The 21043-nt window shown below is 42.2% G+C and overlaps 2 protein-coding genes across 2 annotated transcripts; both read left to right on the top strand.

Moving 5' to 3' along the window:
- Positions 1 to 4092: 4092 nt before the first annotated feature.
- Positions 4093 to 7490, top strand: LOC131682352 (DNA topoisomerase 3-alpha-like). The gene is made up of 4 exons (XM_058963755.1): positions 4093 to 4351; positions 4413 to 5046; positions 5101 to 5358; positions 5442 to 7490. The coding sequence occupies exons 1-4, from the start codon at positions 4202 to 4204 to the stop codon at positions 7403 to 7405; spliced, it is 3006 nt and encodes a 1001-aa protein (XP_058819738.1). The 5' UTR covers positions 4093 to 4201; the 3' UTR covers positions 7406 to 7490.
- Positions 7491 to 9597: 2107 nt separating this feature from the next.
- On the top strand, positions 9598 to 17436 carry LOC131679921 (uncharacterized). The gene is made up of 2 exons (XM_058960669.1): positions 9598 to 9784; positions 12209 to 17436. Exons 1-2 carry the CDS (start codon positions 9598 to 9600, stop codon positions 17434 to 17436), a joined length of 5415 nt encoding a protein of 1804 aa, XP_058816652.1.
- Positions 17437 to 21043: the final 3607 nt, after the last annotated feature.

Genomic DNA, 21043 nt, shown 5'->3' with positions numbered 1-21043 from the left:
CCGATAGCCGATTTAATTGGCGTAGCAAAGTTTTTCACATCTACCAAAATCCATCCATCGGAGTAAACCTGAAAAAGCTCCAAAAATATAACATAACAAACGGGACTTTCCGATTCGACTCGACCCAGGTCAATAGATCAGAAGAATCAGAAATTTTGAAATTGTAATTCTGTTGTGCATTTCTATGCGAGATTTTTTTTTCAAATTATCGATCCATCTTGACCACTATATAGCCATATTTTCCAGGCGCCACTTTTAAGTTGCAACCGATGTTCGGAAACTGCCCGTATCTGTGTCGATGGTTCCGGTTCCCTCGCGCGTACAGTGTTACGGTCAGTAGTAGGTTTGTTTTGATTTTACATTATTTTCCACTGCGTAACCAGGGGCTGCAACGATTGTTAGAAAAAATAGCAACTTATTTATCAGTGCTGCTAGTTTTATGCATTTCTTATCTAAATACCAAATTTGACATTACCAGTTACCTGAGTCACTGAGGGGTAGTCATATTTGCGATACAGTTTCGGAATGCAAGTGTCTAGTCGTGTCGTTGGTTCCGCTCTTAGCAAAAAACAACCAACGCCAACTATTAGGTTGAAAGTAAAACTTTTAAATTAATCAAGAATAATAATCAAAGTAAAAGCAAATACAAATATGTTAATACGGCATGCTCTGACGATTTTTCGAGGACACGCTTTACGCTACCCTGTACCGCGAAAAGGTACAGCGTCAAAGTGACAGTGTGCTTTGACAAAATATTGCTAGATCTGGCATCCTTGAAGACGAAGAGTTAAAATATCGAACGTTACCATAGTCACTGTTTATTTTTCTGATACTTGAAAAAATATAAGTTGAATTTTTATGAAGTACCTTTATCGTAAATCAAATGTATATATCTTAGCAATTGTATCATTCTTTTTCATTTTAATTTCAGCTACCAAAAGTGTGGAAATGTCTTCCAAATTCTAACGCGAATTCTTTTGCTATCAGCATATTTCACACGCAATCATCGGTAACGACGACAAAAATATGTGCCAGTGTGAAGTGTTACATGGCAGAAACGTACTTTTTAATCATCTCATAAACTGGAGACTTCGGTATTGTATCTATCAAGTACCGACTGGATGGATCTGTTTCGCAAGATAGTCGATGTTTTATTCCAGCTATTATCAGATGCGAACGCGAAAACAGAAAAGTTATCCAATTCAATGTTACTTTGCGACGTCTTGGACCGATCCGTGGCATAATTACAATTTTAGAAGTTCCGTAGGTTTTGTGACCGGCGGTGACGGACTTCAAGGCTCTGAATTTTCTTGGCAAAAAATTGCATTTTTTCAAGATCACCTGAATACAGATCACTGGGTACTATGCATCGTGCCTTTCTGTTCTGCACGCTTTGGTAACGTTTATTAAAAAAGAACTCTTCTAAATAGTCGTCATGCTTTGGCTACCCTAAAAAGTACCCATCACTTGCAATTCAAAGCATTGGAAACTACATCACCGAGTTTCGGTAGATTGATGAGAATCTTACACAGTTTGACCAATTACTAGCTAACGTTTGTAGATTCACGCTTTTTTATTCGATGAATACAATGCTTTGGAAGGCTGCTCAACCACACCATTGCCTGTTTTGAACATTTATGGAAGAGGATACAAGACGAACCTCATGCGTTTCCAATTTATCTACGATGGTGAAATTGTCGATCGAATATTTTTCATGCATCATAACGTGCACGGTCATAAGGTCCCAAAGAAGAAATGTTATGAGATCTCGGACATTTTGACCGCACATCTTTCGTACGTTGTGAAACAGGAATATGTAGTCATTCCTGTTTCACAACGTACGACAGATGTGCGGTCAAAATGATCTTTTGACCCGTGATTGTTCTCCCTTGTGCGTTATTATGTCCCGGACGTAATTTACCCTTTCGGAAACTACGAAATGGAGCCACTTATACAGTTATTAATAACGCAAGAGAACAATGGTTGGATTAAAATAGCTATGGGAGAACATTTTATTGTTTTCATTAGCCTAGCGCTTCTAAAAATAGTGGGATCTACACTAGTTTTAATATATTGTTCGGGTGTTTGGTAGCAGTGAAAACAACTGTTGAACAGTGCCCTCATCAAAGACTTGCGAAAACTGCTTAATCGGAGGGATCCTTAGGCGATTCTGGAGAACTGTCTTATGGCACTGAATACGAGTGTATATGAAGCTTACGAAACGGGACAGATTGAACTGTTCTGCATTTCATGTTGATGGGTCTTTCTCTGGCATGTGCGATCTAATTTGAATCAGGTTAATTGCTCCACCGGTGTTTGTTGTATACCTACAATAACTTAATTTTAAATACGCATTTGGCGTGTTCGTAGACTAGACTATAATGCCCACGATCATATATGTGTAACGCTTTATATGGAATTTCCAATCCGTATGGGACTGATTTGCAATCATAGGCACTATATACTGATGGAATGAACATTACTTGCCTTATCTAATAAAACTCATCTCTATATTGAGTGTTGATTTCGTCGAATTAAGCATTACTGCTGAGTCAGATTCAACCACATCCGTTTGTCGAAGTACGAGTACAACTCCTCTAACATCCTGATGTTCTGACACTGTGTTCTTTTCTTTGGAGAACTCTTTCCATCTAGTTCCCAAACGAAATATTTTCCTGCTTGTTAGAGGGGATAGAATATTCGTGATATGTTTATCCGAGATCCATATTTGTTTCGTTTCTTTATTCCGCTAAAAGGTTTGTTATTTTTTTTTGGTTGAAGTTCGATTCAAATAATGTTACTAGCTTCATTCCAATTTTTTGACAAATACATAAGAAAACTGAAAAAAAATTAATGCAAGGCACGCTTTGATTAGGTAGCGATGCCAGTTTCGTTTTTTTTTCCGACGAGTTTTGGTTGTCAAGACGAATTGGGTTGTTTAATTCGCCTCCTTGGTGAGCCAAGAAACGATAGCCCTTTTATATGGGACCTTGGCGTATTTAATTTGTATTTGGTAAAAGTTTTCCTTTTAAGCAAATGAAGAATAGTACTCAAAACAAAAGTTTTATTTTTAAACTAAGAGCATGCGTTGGTTGTTTTTTGCTAAGAGTGAAATACAACTATTTTCACCAACATTTTTTTTTCTGTGTGTATTGGGAATATTTTAGACATCTCAATACGGCTTAAAAGCAAACTATCAAAATTCTCTTTGAAAGGAAATTCCGTTACTAGCTAAGCACAGTTCATGGCAATTAATGAAAGAGAAAACTTTTCTCTTTTGTTTGCTACCAACATCCGTGATTGGCGAGTTACGGTTTGCTCGGAATTTCCTTTCAAAGAGAATTTTGACAGTTGGATTTTAAGCCGTAATCATATGTTTGTCGAGACATAATGTTATATTCATTGAATAAAATCTAAGTTCATATTGTCGGAACAATACAAAAACATCACCTCTAATGGTTAATATTTTCCACAACATCCCGAATAGAAATGTACAGTAACATAACCATGATTTTACACTGTGACAGTACAGTAATTTTACAATAATTTACAGTAAGCTTTAGTGTTATGGTACAATACAAAAACAATAAACTTTAACGTTTTTACAGTAAATTTCAATGTAAAATAGACTTTTACGGTGAAAAAGGGGGGTGGTTATGTATCTTAACATTAAAAAAATCAATTTTTCTCCATACATTTTTTTCTCGAAAACAGTAAAATTTAATGTGAATGCACTGTATCAGTTTTTTGCTGAACAGTGCAATTTATTGTTACATGAAATTTCATTGTAAATCTACTGTGAGAACTTTGCATCCAACAATGTGTAAACAATAATAACTATAATATTTATTGTTTTATGATTTTTTGTAGGGTAAGTACTATTGTAAAATTCTGTCCGGGATAGGTTTATTGTTTGGACTATGTCTCAAATGGTTTTTAACTATGCATTGCGTCTTCGGCCCCAATGAAAGACCTAGCTCGATTTGATGGCGCCGCATACAAATCATTTCAGCAACACGCCAGAGTCGGAGGTATTGTAGCAAGTGAAACACGCTCGCTTTAACGCGGGTTTTCAAACAACTGTCAGTTTCATTCATATGCATTTTGTGGAGATTGTTTTGTGTCGCGTTCTGATTTGATTTTCCTTTGTATTAATTTAAAGTTCAGGTATTATTTATATTGTTATTGAGTCAAAACGTGAATGTTCCGAGGGATTTTCTTCAGCACGATAAGAAGATTATACTGTAACGTTGAAAACAGGAATGTTGCAATGAAGTATCTCAACGTTGCTGAAAAAAACGATGCCTCCAAAAATATTGCTAATTTATTGTCGCGAGGGACAGCACAACGGGTTTGTTCGGAGCATTGCTATGTTGTTCGTTAATTACTATTAGTTTTGAAATTGATTTTAGCGTGAAGGTTTTTCCCCGTATAATAAAATCTACGAGTTCGACTACACAATTAGAGGCCAGCGAGTACAAATGGTGATGACTTCCGTTTCCGGCCATTTATTAAACTTTGAATTTTTGGCATCGTTCCGAGGTTGGCACAGTTGCAATCCGGAACAACTCTTTGAAGCTCCAGTTCGAAAAGGCTGCCCGGAGAATGCGCAAAAAATAAAGAAGACCCTGGAACGCGAGATTCGTGGATGCCATGCACTGGTTATATGGACTGATTGTGACCGGGAGGGAGAGAACATCGGTTTTGAAATCATCGAGGTTTGTCGAGCAATTAAACCACAAATTCGAGTACTGCGAGCGAAATTCTCAGAAATTACAACACCTTCAGTGACACGAGCAATAGAAAATCTTGCTGAACCGGACGAACGACAAAGCGAGGCAGTTAATGTGAGGAGCGAGTTAGACCTACGAATAGGAGCTGCTTTCACACGATTTCAAACCATGCGGCTGCAAAATGTTTTCCCGGAGAAAATAGTCAACAATCTGGTTTCGTATGGAAGCTGTCAGATTCCAACGTTAGGATTTGTTGCGCAACGGTATAAGGAGATTGAAAGGTTTATTCCACAAGCTTTTTGGAAAATCCGATGTATATACATTGTTTTTGATTCAGTATGTGGTATACTTATCGTTTCTCTTTTAGTGAACCATACTATTAATGACCTTACGGTAGAGTTCAATTGGGCAAGGAATCGACTCTTTGATAAACAGTGCTGTGAAGCATACTTGATGCTCTGCCAGTCGGAGCCGCTTGTAAAAATCGTTAGTGTTACAAACAAACCGAAAAGTAAATGGCGACCTACTCCAATGGATACGATCGAATTGGAGAAGTTGGGCTCTAGAAAACTTAAGATCAACGCCAAACAGACAATGACGATTGCAGAGAAGCTTTACACACAAGGTTCGTTTTTCGATTGATATGTTATTTGGAATTATACCGTTTGCTTCAAACTTCTTTTCTAACTCACGATTAATAATTCTTAGGTATCATAAGTTACCCACGTACGGAGACGAATATGTTTACCAACGACATACAACTGGGCCCATTGGTGGAGCTGCAAGCAAACCATCCGAACTGGGGACCTTTCGCCCAAAAAGTACTTCAATGGGGACCAAACCCACGTAACGGAAAAAAGTCCGATCAAGCGCATCCACCGATTCATCCTACCAAGTTCGTAACGAATCTGGGCGGAGATGAGCAAAAAGTGTATGAGCTGATTGTGCGACACTTTCTGGCATGCGTAAGTAAGGATGCTGTTGGTGCAGAAACGATAGTTAATGCCGTGCTTGCAGAGGAAGAATTTACCGCATCCGGGTTATGCATTCTTGAACGGAACTATCTGGAAGTTTATCCATACGATCGATGGAATTCGAAGGAAATTCACGCTTATCAGATAGGCAACACATTTGAACCGACGGATTTAGATCTTCACGAAGGGTCTACGACTGCACCGAACATGTTGACCGAGGCGGATTTAATTGCATTGATGGAGAAACACGGGATCGGTACTGATGCTACTCATGCGGAACACATAAACACGATCAAAGAGCGTGGTTACATCGGAGAAGCGGATAGAGGCTTTCTCGTCCCAGGAACGCTTGGGATGGGATTGGTCGAGGGTTATGAATCGATGGAACTCCCTCTTGCACAACCGGAACTTCGAGCTGGGCTCGAAGCAGATCTGAAACTAATCTGCGAGGGAAGAAAAGATCCCAAAATTGTACTGGAAGAGCAGATTCAAAAGTATAAAGAAGCGTACAGAGTTATCACCGAAAAGGCAAGAGCCCTTGATCTAGCGATGGGTCAGCGACTCAACCATGCTCCGAGAGATGCTCCCACGAATCAATTCAGCTCTCGAGGAACTGCTTCCATTCAGGAAGTTTGTAAATGCCCTAAATGTGGCGAAATGATGTGTCTGAAAACGAAAAGGGATGGCAACGGATACTATTTAGGTTGCCTCGGCTTTCCCGACTGTAAAAATAGTGTTTGGTTTGATGAGAATATAAAGGAAGCTTCAGGAACGGAAGAGATTTGCCCGAAATGCGGTGGGTTTAACAAAAAGATGGGAATAAAATTCAAGCATGCTCGGTTCTATGGGTTTCTTAATCACGTGAATGATCAGTCTTACAAAACCTGTATCGTATGCGACGATAAGTTCCGTGATATTTTAGGAATCGACACCAGCTTAGTGAAACAATTCCGAGCAAATGGCATTCGCGCAGATGTAGCAATTCCCCCTCGCGGAGTAGCTCCTAGCAATCCTGCTTACCCACGAGCTACGAACAATGCCAATCGATCGACTCAGAATTTTCCGAGCAACCGATCTAGCGGTCACGGTACCGGTAGTAGTAATTGGGGATCCTACAATAACGACGATGATGATGATCGACGAGGCGGGGGAGGTGGAGCAATTGCATCCGGGCGAACAAATGTCACCGCGAGTAGCGGTTGGGGAAGCAGCTGGAACACTTCAGCGAATCCGAACACATTGAATTCCTCCAACATAACACGAACCAGAAACCCGCCACCACAGCCAGCACGATCCAGTGACGAACAAGTTATGTGTCGTTGTCCTCTGCCAACCAAGGAATTTACAGTTAAAAAAGAAGGCCCTAACAAGGGACGCCCGTTCTTTACTTGTTCAAAACCACAAAATGAGCAGTGTGGCTTCTTTCAATGGGCTGACGAAAATACCGCTCCGCAAACTGCATCGGGATCCTCGTGGGGCACTCAACCTAGACCACCCCCAAGTGGGAATAGTTCTTTTGTTGGAAATTCGTCCGAATGGGGAAGGTCGAATGTTAACAATAATGGTGGCCGAGGAGGAAAGAGCACAAATAACCAAGGAGCAGGAGACCGAACTAAAGCAACAAGGAAGTGTGGATTCTGCCGACAGGAGGGTCACACAAAAGCAAAGTGTCCTCAGCGAGAAAGTATGGACTATTGATGTGCGTTGGTCAGCAACCTGTTATACTTTATATTTAGCTGAGGTTATGCTGTTATACTACTTGTACATAAAAAGTACTACTAGACACATGACTCTTTCTTTCTTTTTTGAATCTTCGAAAGTCATATAATCAGGAGCTTGTTCGTGAACAAATTTGAATACAGCGTTTTTTTTATATGAGGTTGACTTTAGATTGCTGTGTGCTACAGTGATTTTGAACTTTTCAAGAGACCTAGTGCAACTTGTAGAATCCATGAAATGCAATACAAAAAACGCTTTTAATCCACCTAACAGTGTGATGAGACATTTCTTATAACTCTTATCACTTTGCGAATATTATATCAATTGAGAACATTTAGTAATTGATGTATCGCGATGTTTTCGATAACGCATACTAAATGGGACAGTGGCAGGACGCAGAGAAACGCTCAAATCAGCATACAAGCAGAACTTTATTTATTCATCGATAGCATACTTTTCTATCTACCTTTCGTTTCTTCTGCTGTAAATATTTTGCATCGGTCATCCAATCATTGAATGCCTACTAGAAGTATGTGCTAGAAAATGCATAAAAATCACAGCAAAGAGACGGGAATAAAAAGTATACTAACACTGCATATTTTTATTTCTCAGTGTAGGACAACATCAGTGCTAGAAATCTCACAGACTAAACCAAATCAATGGAAAGGGGCGAATATGGCCCATAAAGTAAAAGGACAAACGAATTATTACTAATGCTCTGTTCAGTGCTTCAAAAATTCAAAATCAGTTACCTATCTCTGCATTTATAGAAACCAACATTCAGATTCACTGCATCCCTCATTCATCAACTTTCCAACTGACTGAAATTTCATGCAGAATCGAATGCTTGAGTGCAGAGGAAGAATAAATTCCTTCACCAACCAAAGCATTCATTTGTTATTATAAGGACAGTTTGAAGACATTTCCATTTTCGAGCATAAGTGAACTGCGTAATCTACATCTGGTGCACTTTTGCTCAATAATCCCTCTCAGAAAACAAAATTCAGTTGCTTATGAAACCAAACATATCCGAACCTGAATGCGGTGTGTCAGGAGAACGAAAGACGAGGGAAACGAGCCAAACATTTCATTCTTCGCGGCGGGCATGAATTAAATTTCGTTTCTTTTTCATGTTCAAGCAGGGATGTCAATTTTTTGAGCTTTAACTCTGTGAATACCATATCTAAATTAGTTATTGGAGAGACGTTTCGAGTTCCTCTCGTCAGAATATCCGACACCTGCTTAGTAAAGAATTTTCTCCTTAGTGGAAAAAAAAGTTTTAACCCAACTTTTTCTCCACCAAGGAGAAATATTGCATATCTAAGTTCTTCAATCAATACATTGTGTAGGGAAAACTGAATTTTCCTCAAGTGCTGGACCAAAAAATCAAACCTTTTTGAAATTTTTTTGAAGTGCATGCTCTCAATAGCGTTTCCTCAAATTTCCAACGCGATTGAGAACTGAAGTTGCAGCTCTTGACATCACGCTACCTCCGATGTGCTAGTGTATCTTTCCATATTTTGCGTTGCGTATAAGACGTCAAACCCCTACAAAAGACTAGTCCCACATTCAACAAAACGTCGAGCAAAGTGGATCAGCGTAGAACGTTTGTTAAACAAAATTTTCTGCAAGGGAGTCCATAGTTGATTCGAAAATGGAGATTAAATGCATTTTTTATTGTTTATTGCTTTGATAGTTTGATTTTTGAAGCACTTCGTTATCACACTTTTATTGACTACCAAGTGTATTACAACAGAATGAACCAAAAGAGATACGGAAAATTAAAGAAATACGAGCCAATAGATGTGGAAAATTTAGAAATAACAGAAGCTTATGAAAAGTTAACTGAAAAATTAACAACAAGTGTGAGGAAAGCGTTAGAACATGTGAAAGATCCAATGACACCGAACAGGAAAAGAACAATAGAATCATTATTGAAAGCGAGAAAACAAATGAAGATGGCTAAAACAAGAGAAGTAGACACAACATTGTTTAAAGAAAATATCAGCATAAAAAGACATGATTATTATGTAGCTGTAAGAGAACATAACGAAAAGGAATTATTTAAATTTTACAATGAGTTACAAGAAGTAGGGGAAAGAATCAAAAGGTCATATAAATATTTAAAGCACTTTATTGGACGGAAGGAGCCAAAGAAACCATTGATAACAATGAAACAATGGTTAGCAGAGCTGGAACTAACGGAAGGTGACCCAATTGTAATCAAATCTGACAACGAACAATTAACAGAAGAACCAAGTAGGGAAGAAATCAAGGGTATAGTGAAAGGACTAGTAAATGGAAAAGCGGCAGGTTTAGATAAACTGAAAAACGAATATGTCAAATATTGCGATGAAAGTAGCATAAAAGAGCTATATCAAATGATAAGGAAAGTATGGATAACCAATAAAATACCGGAGCAATGGAAAAGATCAGTGCAAATACCGATACCAAAAAAGAAAAGAACAAAAGAGACAGCATACTATAGAAGGATAACATTAACCAATATAGGCTATAAAATAATGTTGAAAACATATGCAGGAGATCCATGATTCCACCCCAAACAACGTTTATACAGAATAGATCTACGGGCGGTCAAATATTTTATGCACGAAGATGCATGGAAGAAAATTGGAATAGTGGTAATACCATAATTTTAATGTCAATAGATATTAAAAAAGCATCCGATTTTTTTGAATTTTCATCGGTAAGTAGTATTAGAGAAACATTATGTACATGAATGTAACTGTATTCTAAATACTATTATGTATAGGTTGAACATATCTTGAGGGAACTCAATGTACCTGAATACATTCTTAATAGGGTTCTTCAAGCGATATCAACAGAAAGTACGAGTGTGCTTTGGGAAGGTGTTAGAACCGAAAAAAGAACTAAATCTAAAGGAATCAAGCAAGGTTGCCCCCTATCACCGTACATATTTACACTAATTATCCAAAAAGTGCTAAAGGAAGTAAAACAGCTATATCCCAATATTAATCTATTACTGTATTAAAAATTACTGTACTGTAACAGTGAAAATCATGGTTTTGTTGCTGTACATTTCTATTCGGGTAACAAATGACAGCGGCAAATCGCCCAAATGTTGCATTTGAAATAGCGCCCTAATTGCCAGCAATTTGCTGGCAAATTAAAGGGCAATTAGCGCATCCGAGTTGGCAAATAGCCCCCCGATAGCTATTTTCTAAGAGTATGCGTTGGTTGTTTTTTGCTAAGAGTGAAAAACAACTATTTTTACCAACATTTTTTTTCTGTGTGTATTGGGAATATTTTAGACATAATGTTATTGTTCGTTCGCACTATTAGTTTTGGCCCCACTGCGTGAGATGTTTCGTTCTCACGCGAGGATCGGTGCTACCGGGCACCAGTTATACCGGTTTTCCTAGCCCTTCTGGCAACCGGGCGATGATATGAAGTGGTGAGCCAACATTAACTCACACTGTGAGAATGATACTGATAATTCAGTCCAAATTAAACCTGCAACCGAGTTAGATCGCTCCTCCTGAAAAAATAAAACTCTAGTTAAAAAAGTTAAGTGCAAAATTGTTTGTCGTATGCAGAAAAAATATAGTTAGAAGAAATAAAGTGTTTGCTACTTACCGTGAAAGTGCACTATACTTACGTGCTGAAGAATTTCCGTGCTAAGGTTCGCCACTGCTGCTTATTCGGTGCATCTGCCGATTGCAGATCTCGCTAGCTGTTGCTGCTTTTCGTGAGGTTTTCGCTCGCCTTCATTGCGAGCTGTTGTTACCTGCGCCAGGTGTTATGAGCTGCAACAAGTAGGGTACTTGGACCGATAATTGCCCTTGTCTCACCGGAGAGATTCTGGCAACGAAGTAAATTAAAGAATCACAACGTAGGGGTAAGCGACATCATAATTTTTGGTGCCGTGACCAGGATTTCTGTCCGGACCGCGTGCAGTGCCTTCCATTGAGCATCGCCATTTTGGAAGCCGGTACGAAAGGAGGTTCTACGGAGGAGATTTCGGATTCATCACCCGCTGCTTGCTGTATATTATTACTACAAGGCTCGATTTAACGGGCGCAAGGTAATTACCTGTCCAAATTGTTTTGCGGGTATCGCAGGTGCCCTCTAGATTTTCTTCGCATTTCTTTGCATACTTCGACGGTTCCATTTGTTCCTGGTCGACAATTGCTGCTATTCGGCAAGGCTTGGTGGCATTGTCGCTGGCTTCAAGGCGCCATTTTGCCATCGGACAATTGGACCATTGTACTTCGTGGCGTCCCTAGCTGCGTTGATCGTTGTATGCTGTTAGCTGGTTCCTGCTGTGGCATTCCGGATCGTGGCAAATCCTGCTGCGACGATTTTACCACTAAATTGTTAGCTGTGGAAATCCGTGCCTAGTTTTTTGCTGGTTTTTGGAGCTGTGTCCGTGGCATTTGCTGCTTGCTTTACAGCGTCCCTAGCTGTTGCAACACGTGTCGTGGATTTTGCTGGTTGCTGCTGTTGCTGTGGCGTCCCTAGCCTTGGCAATCCCTGCTGTGGTGCTGCTATCGTGCACTTTTATCAACTGTTCCTGCCATACGCGCATTGAAGTACCTTCTTTGGAGCTTTTCAGCGATTTCTGCTGGCGTGGTCTGGCAATTCCGGAAGGTTTTATTGTAATCCAGTACGGTCGGTACTGCAACGAGTTCCTGTTGGCTGTATACAATACAAGGCACTTTTTGCCTTGGAACAGGTGAGCACCTTTCCAAGTTTCTTTACCACGTTTTGTGGGTCTACTTTTGGTCCTCTGGTCTGCAGGTCGTTCATCAGACATCGACGCGCTCCTGATCCATCGTCCCGCTTTACAAAATGGCGGAAGGGCAGTCACGAGGTCAGCTGCTTGCACGACGGGACACACTGTTTCTGCTCTGGGTCGGGCAGAGGCGTTTGCTGCCGGATACGACGCTCAACGGGACCATACGCAGGTGACGCTGAGGCTCGAGTACCTGAACGGAGTATGGAACAACCTGGAGACGGTGCAGGCGCAGCTTGAGGACGACGAGACCACCGAGGAAGGTAGGGCAGAGCACGCTGCCACTCGTGCATCCTTTGAACCTCGGCTATTTGAAATAAAAGCCAGTCTCATTTCAAAATTGCCTCCTATTCCTAACAATCGGAGCCCTGTTCCCCCACACGTGTCCTCCACTCTCTCTGGTATCAAGTTGCCGACGATTTCTTTGCCCGAATTTAATGGAGACTACATGCAATGGCTTGCATTCCATGATACATTCTTGGCGCTCATTCATTTAAATCCGGAGGTGCCGGATATTCAAAAATTTCACTATTTGCGGGCAGCTGTCAAGGGGGAAGCTGCTCAGTTGATCGAGTCGATTGGTATCAGTTCCGCTAACTACGTTTTGGCTTGGCAGACATTGGAGAATCGGTATTCGAATGACTACTTGCTAAAGAAGCGGCATATGCAGGCACTCTTCGACATCCCGCGCATGAAGAAGGAGTCAGCTGCATCACTACATGGGTTGGTTGACGAGTTCGAGCGGCATACGAAAATCTTGCATCAACTGGGAGAACCAACCGACGCTTGGAGCACTATATTGGAACATCTGCTGTGTACGCGCCTCCACGATGATTCACTGAAGGCATGGGAGGACCATGCGTCGACGGTAGCGAATCCGGACTACGCCTGTCTCATCGAGTTTCTGCAGCGGAGAACACGAGTGCTAGAATCCATCTCTGTGAACCATCATACAGTAGAATCAGCGTCAACTTCTGGTATTTCAGCTCATCCACCAAAGAAGAATCATCTCCACTCTCAGTTCCGCTTTACTTCGTGTGCGTCGACTGCAAGTTTGGGTGAAAAGTGCATCGCCTGCAACCAGTCGCATTCCGTGACGAAGTGTCAGAAATTCAACCGGATTTCACCGAGTGAACGACAGCAGCTTGTGAATTCCAAACGCCTTTGTCACAACTGCTTGAAGGGTGATCATTTTGTCCGCAATTGTCCTTCAAATTTCAGCTGTCGGAAGTGCAATCGACGTCACCATACGCTTCTTCATTCCGGGCAGAGCGATGGTTCCCGAAAGAACGTTAGCGAAGGAGCTTCCTCTAGTCCTGGTGCAACCGCTTCTACTACGCCATCTAATGGGTCTTCTGTGGTCGAGTCATCTACGCAATCTACGGTGGCTGCTACTGAGAATGTTCCTGTGGTCGAAGTTAGTTCTGCTCTACAACATCCTCGCGAAGACGTCTTTCTTCTCACTGTCATTGTGAAGGTCATCGACACCTACGGTGTGGAACATCTAGCTCGTGCACTTCTGGACAGTGCATCGCAGCCGAATCTCATCACGAATCGCATGGCGCAAATTCTACGATTGCGGAGACAACCCGTGAATGTTACGGTACAGGGAGCCGGCAAGCTATCTAAGCCGGTACGTGAATCGGTGTTTGCACAGGTACATTCAAGGACGGGTGACTTTTCGTGTGGTGTCAACTTCTTGGTGATGGACAAAGTGACGGCAAATCTCCCTTCGCAAAGTGTTTCAACTGTGGGATGGAATATTCCGAAGGGGTTGCTTCTGGCTGATCCATCCTTCAACGAAAGTCAACCGATCGACATGGTTTTGGGTGCTCGGCACTTCTACTCCTTCTTCCCCAGCGCTGCACGCATTCAGCTTGATAGAAATCTTCCGATTCTGGTCGACAGCGTCTTCGGCTGGATTATCGTAGGCTCAGCTAGCATAAACCCCCCCGAGCAGACTGCTCCTACGCCCACCACTTGTGATGCAGTCACTGTTTCAATGCTTTCGCTAGAGGATTGCTTGGAGCGTTTTTGGAAAACCGAAGAGCTGACAACGAACGACATTTACTCAATAGAAGAACGACGCTGCGAATCCTTGTACCAATCTACAGTATCTAGGAACTCCGAAGGTCGATATATTGTTAGATACCCTCGTAAGCCTGATTTTGATGTGATGCTTGGCGAATCCAGAAGCAGTGCACAGCGACGGTTCGGATATCTGGAAAGACGACTGGAACGAGACTCGAAATTGAAGGACGAATATCATCAGTTCATGCGAGAGTATCTCTCCCTCGGCCACATGCGGCTGGTCGAAGCGGACGACGAACGCAACTCTCCCACCTACTATCTACCTCACCATCCCGTAATTAAGGAAGCAAGTACGACGACCAAGGTCCGGGTCGTGTTTGATGGCTCTGCGAAAACTTCTTCCGGCTTCTCCCTCAATGAAGCTCTTTGCGTTGGTCCCGTGGTGCAGGACGATCTGCTGAACATTATCTTGCGGTTTCGAACCTTTCCCGTTGCTCTCGTCGGAGATATTGCCAAAATGTACAGGCAGGTACAGGTCCACTCTGACGACACACCGTTACAACGCATTCTGTGGCGATTCTCCCAACATTCTCCAGTACAGACGTACGAACTACTGACCGTTACTTACGGCTTAGGTCCATCATCGTTCTTAGCGACACGAACTCTCCAGCAACTAGCGGTGGATGAAGGTGATGCGTATCCGGTAGGCGGCCCAGCACTGAAAAAGAGCTTCTACGTCGACGATTTCATCGGTGGAGCTGAAACTATTGAAGAAGCTATCCGTTTGCGAGCAGAGCTGAGCGAACTTCTGCAGAAGGGAGGATTCGAGCTCAGAAAATGGACGTCAAACTGTCTCGAAGTCCTCCAAGGTCTCTCCGACGATCAGATCGGCACGCAATCCGCGTTGCACTTTAGTCCCCACGAAACCATCAAAGCACTTGGAATTAGCTGGGAGCCTGAAGCAGATTACCTCCGTTTTCATTCGCAGATTCGAACAAGCAGTGAACCTCCAACGAAGCGGTCTATCCTCTCCGACATCGCCAAGTTATTTGACCCTCTTGGACTCATTGCCCCCGTCGTCGTACGTGCGAAAATCCTGATGCAGGAATTGTGGTTGTTGTCCTGTGATTGGGATGATCCTGTTCCAGAACCGATCAAATCGAGATGGGAAATCTACCACCAAGAGCTGGTGAAAATATCTGAGCACCATGTCAACAGATATGCATTTCTTCCGAGTTCCGTTATACAGCTGCACACTTTCGCGGATGCTTCCCAGGCAGCATATGGAGCTTGTACGTACGCCCGATGTGAAGACGACCAAGGAAAGGTGAGGATTCAACTGCTAGCGTCGAAATCCCGAGTAGCCCCGCTGAAACGAATCACCATCGCCCGTTTGGAATTATGCGCAGCCGTGCTAGCCGCTCATCTACACGCGCGAATCAAAAAGGCCATCGACGTCAACGTTTCTGCATCGTACTTTTGGTCAGATTCCGCCGTCACTCTACAGTGGTTACGATCACCTCCGAACGTCTGGCCAACCTTCGTCGCAAACAGAGTCTCGGAAATACAGCAGTACACGAACGGATGTCAGTGGAAACACGTTCCCGGAGCTGAAAATCCTGCCGACCTGGTCTCGCGCGGCATGTCAGTCGACGAATTTCTACAAAGCAACTTGTGGAGCTGTGCCCCAGGCTGGTTGTCACTGTCACCACAAGATTGGCCAATCTTCATTCCCCCAGGCGTGCCAGCAGAAGAGCTGGAGTTAAAAACTACGGTTGCACTCACCCAAGCAGTTCCTACCGTTCATCCCTGGTTTCTCCGTTGGTCTTCCTACAGCCGATTACTCCACGTCATCGGATATTGTATGCGATTTGTCACCAACACCCGTTCAAAAGCACGAACCCAACCTTCGCCATCCCCCATTCCGGTCGACCAATCACTTACCGTGGCAGAACTAGCCAATGCCAAAACGTTTCTCGTCCGACTCGCCCAGCAGGATGGTTACGCCGCAGAAATAAAGCAGCTGGAGAAGGAAAACACCGTGCCGAAGCAGTCCCACATTCGCCGAATGAGCCCATTTTTCGACCCAGAGAGAGTGTTGAGAGTGGGAGGTCGTTTAAATCTTGCCCAGTTACCTTATCAAGCAAAGCACCCTGCGCTTATTCCCACCAACCATCCGTTCACTCGACTAATCGCTGAATATTTTCATCGCAAACTGCTGCACGGCGGCGGGCGCCTGCTGCTCACTACGATTCGCGAAGAATTCTGGCCACCCCGCGGCCGTAGACTGGTTCAAAGTGTAGTACGAAATTGCTTTCGTTGTACTCGCCTCAATCCAATACTTGCCCAACAACAAATCGGTCAGTTACCTGCCCAGCGTGTGATCCCAAGTCGTCCATTCAGCATCACCGGTGTTGACTATGCTGGCCCACTCTACCTTCGTCCAATACACAAACGTGCCGCACCTGCAAAGACTTACCTGTGCCTCTTTGTATGCTTTTCAACCAAAGCAGTGCATTTGGAATTAGTCAGTGATTTGTCCACTCAAGCATTTTTGTGTGCCCTGCGACGATTTATCGCTCGTCGTGGACGGCCCACGCACATCCACTCAGACAACGGGAAAAATTTCGAGGGGGCAAAAAATGAACTGGCTGAACTGTTTGCCAGATTTCATAACCGTGCTGAACAGGCTGAAATTGCTTCTGTGTGTGCCGAGGAAGGGATCACATGGCATTTGACACCACCCAAGGCACCTCACTTTGGCGGCCTGTGGGAGGCAGCAATCAAAATAGCCAAAAAACATTTGTACCGACAGCTCGGTTCATCTCGCCTTACGTTCGAGGCTATGTGTACCGTACTAACACAAATCGAAGCGATCATGAATAGCCGACCATTGCTTCCACTTTCGGAGGACCCCAACGACCTAGCTGTATTAACACCAGCGCACTTTCTCGTCGGTTCATCACTGCGTGCCCTGCCCGACCCAGACTTAATGAACGTACCTGCCAACAGACTCGACCACTATCAACAGCTGCAACTGCATGTGCAGCGATTTTGGTCGCACTGGAAAAAGGAATATCTACAAGAGCTGCTGAAAGACACCCGTGGCTGGAAGCGAAACAACGAAATAGTTCCGGGGAGAATGGTCATCGTAGTCGACGAAATGCAGCCACCAATTCGATGGCCCCTTGCTCGCATCTAAACAATTATGCCCGGTGCGGATCAACTAACTCGAGTTGTCTTGCTCCGTACTGCTCGTGGCATCATCACTCGTCCCATCGCAAAAATTTGCCTTTTACCTTACGCCTCAGAAGCAGAAAACCATCCAGCAACGATCAGCAACGCACCGACAACCTAACGGAGTTCGGATACTAGATGTAATTTAGGCTAAAATCACTAAAAACTGTTAAAATTAAGAGCAACTAATTTATTGTCCACTAGTTATAAGATTGTATGTTGTTTGTTTACATTTTCTATGTTGAACATATTCGTTCAAGGCGGCGAGTATGTTCGTTCGCACTATTAGTTTTGGCCCCACTGCGTGAGATGTTTCGTTCTCACGCGAGGATCGGTGCTACCGGGCACCAGTTATACCGGTTTTCCTAGCCCTTCTGGCAACCGGGCGATGATATGAAGTGGTGAGCCAACATTAACTCACACTGTGAGAATGATACTGATAATTCAGTCCAAATTAAACCTGCAACCGAGTTAGATCGCTCCTCCTGAAAAAATAAAACTCTAGTTAAAAAAGTTAAGTGCAAAATTGTTTGTCGTATGCAGAAGAAATATAGTTAGAAGAAATAAAGTGTTTGCTACTTACCGTGAAAGTGCACTATACTTACGTGCTGAAGAATTTCCGTGCTAAGGTTCGCCACTGCTGCTTATTCGGTGCATCTGCCGATTGCAGATCTCGCTAGCTGTTGCTGCTTTTCGTGAGGTTTTCGCTCGCCTTCATTGCGAGCTGTTGTTACCTGCGCCAGGTGTTATGAGCTGCAACAAGTAGGGTACTTGGACCGATAATTGCCCTTGTCTCACCGGAGAGATTCTGGCAACGAAGTAAATTAAAGAATCACAACGTAGGGGTAAGCGACATCAGTTATATTCATTGAATAGAATCTAATGGCGTTTTCGTTTTTTCTTGGTGCTACACCGGTGTAGTGCAAAGAAAGAGATAGACTGATTACACCCAAGTTTGAATGAGTGTAGCACCGACTACACCGGTGTAGTGCACTGTCAAAAACGAATATGCCATAAGTTCATATTGTCGGAACAATACAAAAACATCACCTCTAATGGTTACTATTTCCCATAACATAGGTTTATTGTTCGGACTATATCCCAAATGTTTTTTAACTATGCGGGATAGATTCAAACTATTTTTTTCATTTAAATACATTGCGTCTTCGGCCCCAATGAAAGACCTAGCTCGATTTGATGGCGCCGCATATAAAATTTTTTCAACTCTGGCGTGTTGCTGAAATGATTTAATCATTTCAGCAACACGCCAAAGTCGGAGGTATTATAGCAAGTGAAACATGCTCGCTTAACGCGGGTTTTCAAAACAACTGTCAGTTTCATTCATATGCGTTTTGTAAAGATTGTTTTGTCGCGTTCTGATTTGATTTTCCTTTGTATTAATTTAAAGTTTAAACATATCTTGAGGGAACTCAATGTACTCAAGCGATAGTAAGTACGAGTGTGCTTTGGGAAGGTGTTAGAACCGAAAAAAGAACTAAATCTAAAGGAATCAAGCAAGGTTGCCCCCTATCACCGTATATATTTACACTAATTATCCAAAAAGTGCTAAAGGAAGTAAAACAGCTATATCCCAATATTAATCTATTGGAAATGAATAATGCAAGGTTACCTGTCATACTCGCGTTTGCAGATGATTTATTAATTATAGAACTATAGAAGAAATAGAAAGAATAATTAAATTACTTAAGGTTGAACTAAAAAAAAGTAGGGCTACAAATAAATTCAAATAAAAGTCAATTATTAGTCAGAGAACCGAAAAATGATAGGAATATCCCAGAAAAAAATGAAAATAGATAAAGAATACAGTGTAGTGAACAATATGAGGTATTTAGAAACTTATTTGACAGAGACGATAGATAGACCTCAAACAACGAAAAAGAGATGTGCGCAAGCTATAGGTAGTAGTAAGGTAATCATAGAATTTTTAAGGCGATTTAAACCAACCTGGGAATTAGTGCAACTTATATGTAAGACGGTGATATCACCAGCTATAACTTATCGACTAAGAGCTGTAGCACTGGTGAAGAGAAATAGGACATCTATTAGTAAGTAGGAAATGCAATTTTTAAAAGAAATGCTTAAATACTGTAAAAACAGACCGAAAGGAACAATTAAATTGTCAAAGATATTAGACGGAAAATGGCGGATAAATGGATAATAGGGTTCGCAGTACCGACCCTTTTTGGCGAGAACTGGTACTACGGTACTGAAGCCCTCAGTACCAGTAGTACCGGTAAAGTACCGGTACACGAATATTTTTTTAAAAAATTCGAAAAAAGCTTCAAACTGAAATTAAATACTCAAACTGATGATCTTATTCTCAGATGATTGATTTTTGCTAATCAAAAAACATGTTTATTGTTTTTAATTGCTTCGGAATGGCAAGACTCATTTCACAGAAGATATTTTTCGTATAGGGCACCTTCTTTTATTTCGAAATCTAGCCACTTTGAAATCAATAACTGCTAAGCGGTGCGACATTCTTTTTTTTTAATTCGTTTATTTGACACGGCTCATAGCGGTAGCTTAACGGAGCCGTGGATCTTTTATACGTTTACAATACATGTAAAAATAAAAATACAAACAAGAATTAATTAATTGGATCTCGTGCGCGCAACTTTTTATTGCGAGCGGAGACCTTTTTTCGCGAGGTCTGTTGGCAAACAGCGTCAGGGGGGTCATTTAATTCTCTCTTGTTATTCACGTCCCGGTCGAAGCTGGCTTGGTGTCCGGGATCAGATGTTCTCCCTTGCTTCTTGCACTTATTGTTGATCAGTGTAAATCCGTCGTCATTGTTACTGCATTCGTTGCCTTTTGGGGTGCTGGATGATTCTTTTGCGGTTGTCATCATGGTCTGAACAGCTGCCACAAATTTGGCCACCGTTTGTGGTTCAGGCATTGGTATTGAAAACTCTGTTTTAGGTTGGTTTGCCGTAGATGAGTTGGCAATCGGTTGAGATGCATTTTCCTCTGCATCTTCCGCGCAAGGTTGTCCATGATGAGCTGTCTGATTACAATACTTGCACGTAGGAGTTTGCCCCTCATGGGTGCATAGCGTAGTTTGCATAATTGTAGTTCCGTGAGTATTTAGTTTCATTGCCAAGTAGGAGGGTATAGGCCTTTCAACCCGCATCCTCACTACAAAAACGCCGTTAGGAGTACCCGGGAAGAAATTTCTCCAAGTATCAGGAGTAACGGATTCTACTTCTCCGTATTGAGACATGCATTTTGCTATTGGATCAGGAGGGGTACGAGGTGATAGGTCATATAACCTTACATCTATATAATCATTCTCAATGTATATGGGAATCTTAATTCCAACGTTGTCACTTTCAACCACGTGTTTTAAGTTGTTCTTTAAAACGAAGCGCTCGACTTGTGCTAAAATGTTGAATGATATCAACACTACATTGCGAAGATGATGATACTGAAGGTACAAGACTTCCGCAAGCCTAAGTTGCATTTTTACCTTCAGAAGGTATTCCACTTCACTAAAACTCGGTCGTTTTAAACAAAATTTAAAATCAACGACCGCAGCGTTGGGTCGGAGT

This window comes from Topomyia yanbarensis, chromosome 2, assembly GCF_030247195.1.
Source record: "Topomyia yanbarensis strain Yona2022 chromosome 2, ASM3024719v1, whole genome shotgun sequence".
Taxonomy (NCBI): Eukaryota; Metazoa; Arthropoda; class Insecta; order Diptera; family Culicidae; genus Topomyia; species Topomyia yanbarensis.
The sequence above is the reverse complement of the archived record's forward strand: the minus strand, read 5'-3'. Positions and strand labels throughout refer to the sequence as shown.

Excerpts from the sequence above, each read along its gene's own strand:
- LOC131679921 (XM_058960669.1), top strand. The coding sequence starts at position 9,598 with ATGAAACAATGGTTAGCAGAGCTGGAACTAACGGAAGGTGACCCAATT. Across the intron at positions 9,785-12,208 it reads TGTCAAATATTGCGATGAAA|GTCGTTCATCAGACATCGAC; the intron begins GTAGCATAAAAG and ends TCTGGTCTGCAG.
- LOC131682352 (XM_058963755.1), top strand. The coding sequence starts at position 4,202 with ATGTTCCGAGGGATTTTCTTCAGCACGATAAGAAGATTATACTGTAAC. Across the intron at positions 4,352-4,412 it reads CGCGAGGGACAGCACAACGG|CGTGAAGGTTTTTCCCCGTA; the intron begins GTTTGTTCGGAG and ends AATTGATTTTAG. Across the intron at positions 5,047-5,100 it reads AGCTTTTTGGAAAATCCGAT|TGAACCATACTATTAATGAC; the intron begins GTATATACATTG and ends TTTCTCTTTTAG.